The 2,764-nt window shown below is 38.0% G+C and overlaps 1 protein-coding gene across 1 annotated transcript; it reads right to left on the reverse strand.

Annotated features, from left to right (window-relative positions):
- Positions 1-268: 268 nt before the first annotated feature.
- On the reverse strand, positions 269-1,922 carry LOC118756337 (FAD-dependent oxidoreductase domain-containing protein 1-like). The gene is made up of 3 exons (XM_036491107.1): positions 1,588-1,922; positions 1,221-1,521; positions 269-1,164 (listed from the first exon to the last, which is right to left on the reverse strand). The coding sequence occupies exons 1-3, from the start codon at positions 1,864-1,866 to the stop codon at positions 359-361; spliced, it is 1,386 nt and encodes a 461-aa protein (XP_036347000.1). The 5' UTR covers positions 1,867-1,922; the 3' UTR covers positions 269-358.
- Between the last annotated feature and the right edge of the window lie 842 nt (positions 1,923-2,764).

Raw genomic sequence — 2,764 nt, forward strand, 5'->3', positions numbered from 1 at the left:
TTACGTAAATATGTTCATATATGAAAGTCGCGGCTAAATGCCCGTTTACGGATTTTCCAACATATTCAACTCTATGAACCCTCAATTGCATATGTTTATACCCGTATATATGTATATGTACGCACTCTACTGAATATGTATGTACGTAATATATTAAAATCAAAATTATATAAAAGCTGAACGAAAAACGAGTGTAACATATTTTAGTAAGAAAAACCCAATGAAAGGACGGATACGGAAACTATGAATAGAAGAAGAAAAAATAAAGTAATTGTGCAAAACAAAAATATTAGTTTTATTTATTGATTATTCAAATAAAGGATTTCCATTCAAAACATCATTTTAGGAGTCGCTTTTCCTAATAGATATTCAATTCACACATTTGTCTATTGCAAGCAATCCTATCGAACCCTAGGCGACTTAGATCTATACTTTTATAGCGACCATCTAGTATTAGCTCCGAAATGGCTCGACCCACTGCAGGCGACTGTTGAATACCATGCCCACTAAACCCAGTCGCGATGAAAAGGTTTTTATAGTACGTATGTGGACCAACTATGCCGTTCTCATCAAACGTGTTGTATTCGTAGTAGCCAGCCCAACTACCACATACTTTGATCGATTCAAATGCACTACAACGCTTCGCTAAAGTTGGCCATATGTCCGTCTCGAAGTATTCGTGATCAACATCCAAGCTACTTACTGGCGGCTCAGATTGTTGGTTGCATGGACTGCGGCCTGTAATAAAATTACTGCCCATGCCATCACGCCTGAAATATGTTCCATCGAGATCTATCGTGAGAGGTGTACCCGGACCGGGAGCATTTTTACCCTGTGTGGTAAAAACATAGACAAACCGTTTGCGTGGCTCAACAGGAAGCGATGTAGCCAACTCACCGGGCCCCGTACCAATATTTGCCTGTCGAGCTATTTGACCTGAACGTGCACCCGCAGCCAAGACGCAAATGTCGAAATCCACAGTACAGATATCATTGTTTCTGGCTCGAACTCTGACAGAGTGGATTTTATTAGAGTCGTTTGGTATGTCGAAATCAAGGACTTCGCCGTGAAGGAAATCAGCACCATACTCCTTGGCACGGTTGCGGAAGCCTCCTAAAAGAGCCCAAGGATCAAACCAGCCTTCGTTTTCAAGTCCATAGCAACCTAAATGAAATTTTAATGTGTAAGTGATTCAAATAACTTTGTTGAAAAAACTATACCCAATGCCACGTCGTCAGTGTTAATCCACGGGAATTTCTGTGTTAATTGAGACGGTGTTAGTAGTTCATTGCGGGCGCCCAATTCGTTTTGTAGCCTGGAATTTTGTTGCAAAATTTTGGCACATAATTCTGAAGCGAGAACCAAATAGCCATGTGGGCGGAAACACAAATCCACATCACCCAAATATTTGACAGAGTTCTGTATGAATTCGCCGCCATATATGGACATCTGAATATTTTCAGGCAGTGAAAATTGCTGACGCACTCCACCGACAGACAACACAGTGGAAGCCTCCTTGTACTACATTTTTCGATACATTCATACTATAATTAAATATGTGCATTGCGACCCTTATTTTTTACTCACGGTCGGATCCCGTTCCAGAACAATCACACTGAGATCTTTTTTACCTCGCTTCTTAAGCCAATAAGCAGTAGAGGCTCCAACAGCACCACCGCCAATAACTACCACATTGCATTTTCGATGGGTTTGTATACCTGTCGATTTCTCGGTACTCATCAAACGCTTGTCAAAGGAGTCATATTTGTTTCTATGCAACGTATTGCAATTTGAAAGCGAGCGCAGTGCATTCCTTAGGAAGCCAGCTTGCAAACCGAAAGCGATAACGTGCGCGCACTTCGACATCGTCGAAACATCAGTTGCCGAGTTTTGCTGATAGATTGACCGTGAGTAGCAAGTTTATAATGTAGTAGACTGATTTGATTAAGAAAAGAGCTGCTGGTATCTTATCTAATTTACAAATATATTACGGGTAGTATATGTACATACATACGTAAACTGCGTATTTATATTGATGCGCATATGTACAGAGTGGAAATCTTCATATGTACGTGCATACATTTCTAAGTAAGTATGTGCCTTTTTGTATGCAATAATAAAATACATATTTACAAGGTGATAAGTTCCATTACTATTTTAAAATCTTGAATGGAACCATTCATACTCACATGCATGCAGTAATTACTGGTTTGATGTTAGTTCTTAAACATGGAAAATGATGATTTCATATGAAATATTATATACCACAATTTGCTTGCTAAATTATCAATTTTTGTATTGAAAATCTGTAGTTAACTGTCGATTCTGAGTTAAATAACGCGGCTTATTTTTCAAGAAATTCTTTTTTCAAAAAGGTAGGACTAAGGAGTAGGGCCGCGTAGGATCTTCTTTCCGAAAAGTAATGCAAGGATTTACGAAAAGAAAAGCCGCGCATACTTGCACCAAAAAGAGTGGCTGCCATTTGTATTTCACTAGATCAACTTTACCAGTTGTTCCAAATAACATAAAGTGTATAAAAGTGCATTAAGGGTTAATGTAATTTATTCTATATTTAGCATCATATAATTTTTAAGATGTGCCTTAACCAAACTGAAGTAAATTTTCAAAAATCGAAAATAGCGATTACAATATGGCGTCCGAGAATTTAAAAACTTACTGAATTTTCATGAAATTCGGTACTTAGAGGTTCACACTACAAATCTCAAACTAGTTTTTGAAAATTAAAAATGCAAAAAATTCAAAC

Source organism: Rhagoletis pomonella, unplaced genomic scaffold (assembly GCF_013731165.1).
Source record: "Rhagoletis pomonella isolate Grant_MI unplaced genomic scaffold, Rhpom_1.0 Rhpom_scaffold_09899, whole genome shotgun sequence".
Lineage (NCBI taxonomy): Eukaryota > Metazoa > Arthropoda > Insecta > Diptera > Tephritidae > Rhagoletis > Rhagoletis pomonella.

Bases quoted from the DNA above. Each gene is read 5' to 3' on its own strand.
- LOC118756337 (XM_036491107.1), bottom strand. From the start codon at position 1,866: ATGTCGAAGTGCGCGCACGTTATCGCTTTCGGTTTGCAAGCTGGCTTC. The intron at 1,522-1,587 runs GTGAGTAAAAAA...CGAAAAATGTAG, and splicing joins TTCTGGAACGGGATCCGACC to TACAAGGAGGCTTCCACTGT. The intron at 1,165-1,220 runs GTATAGTTTTTT...AATTTCATTTAG, and splicing joins CACTGACGACGTGGCATTGG to GTTGCTATGGACTTGAAAAC.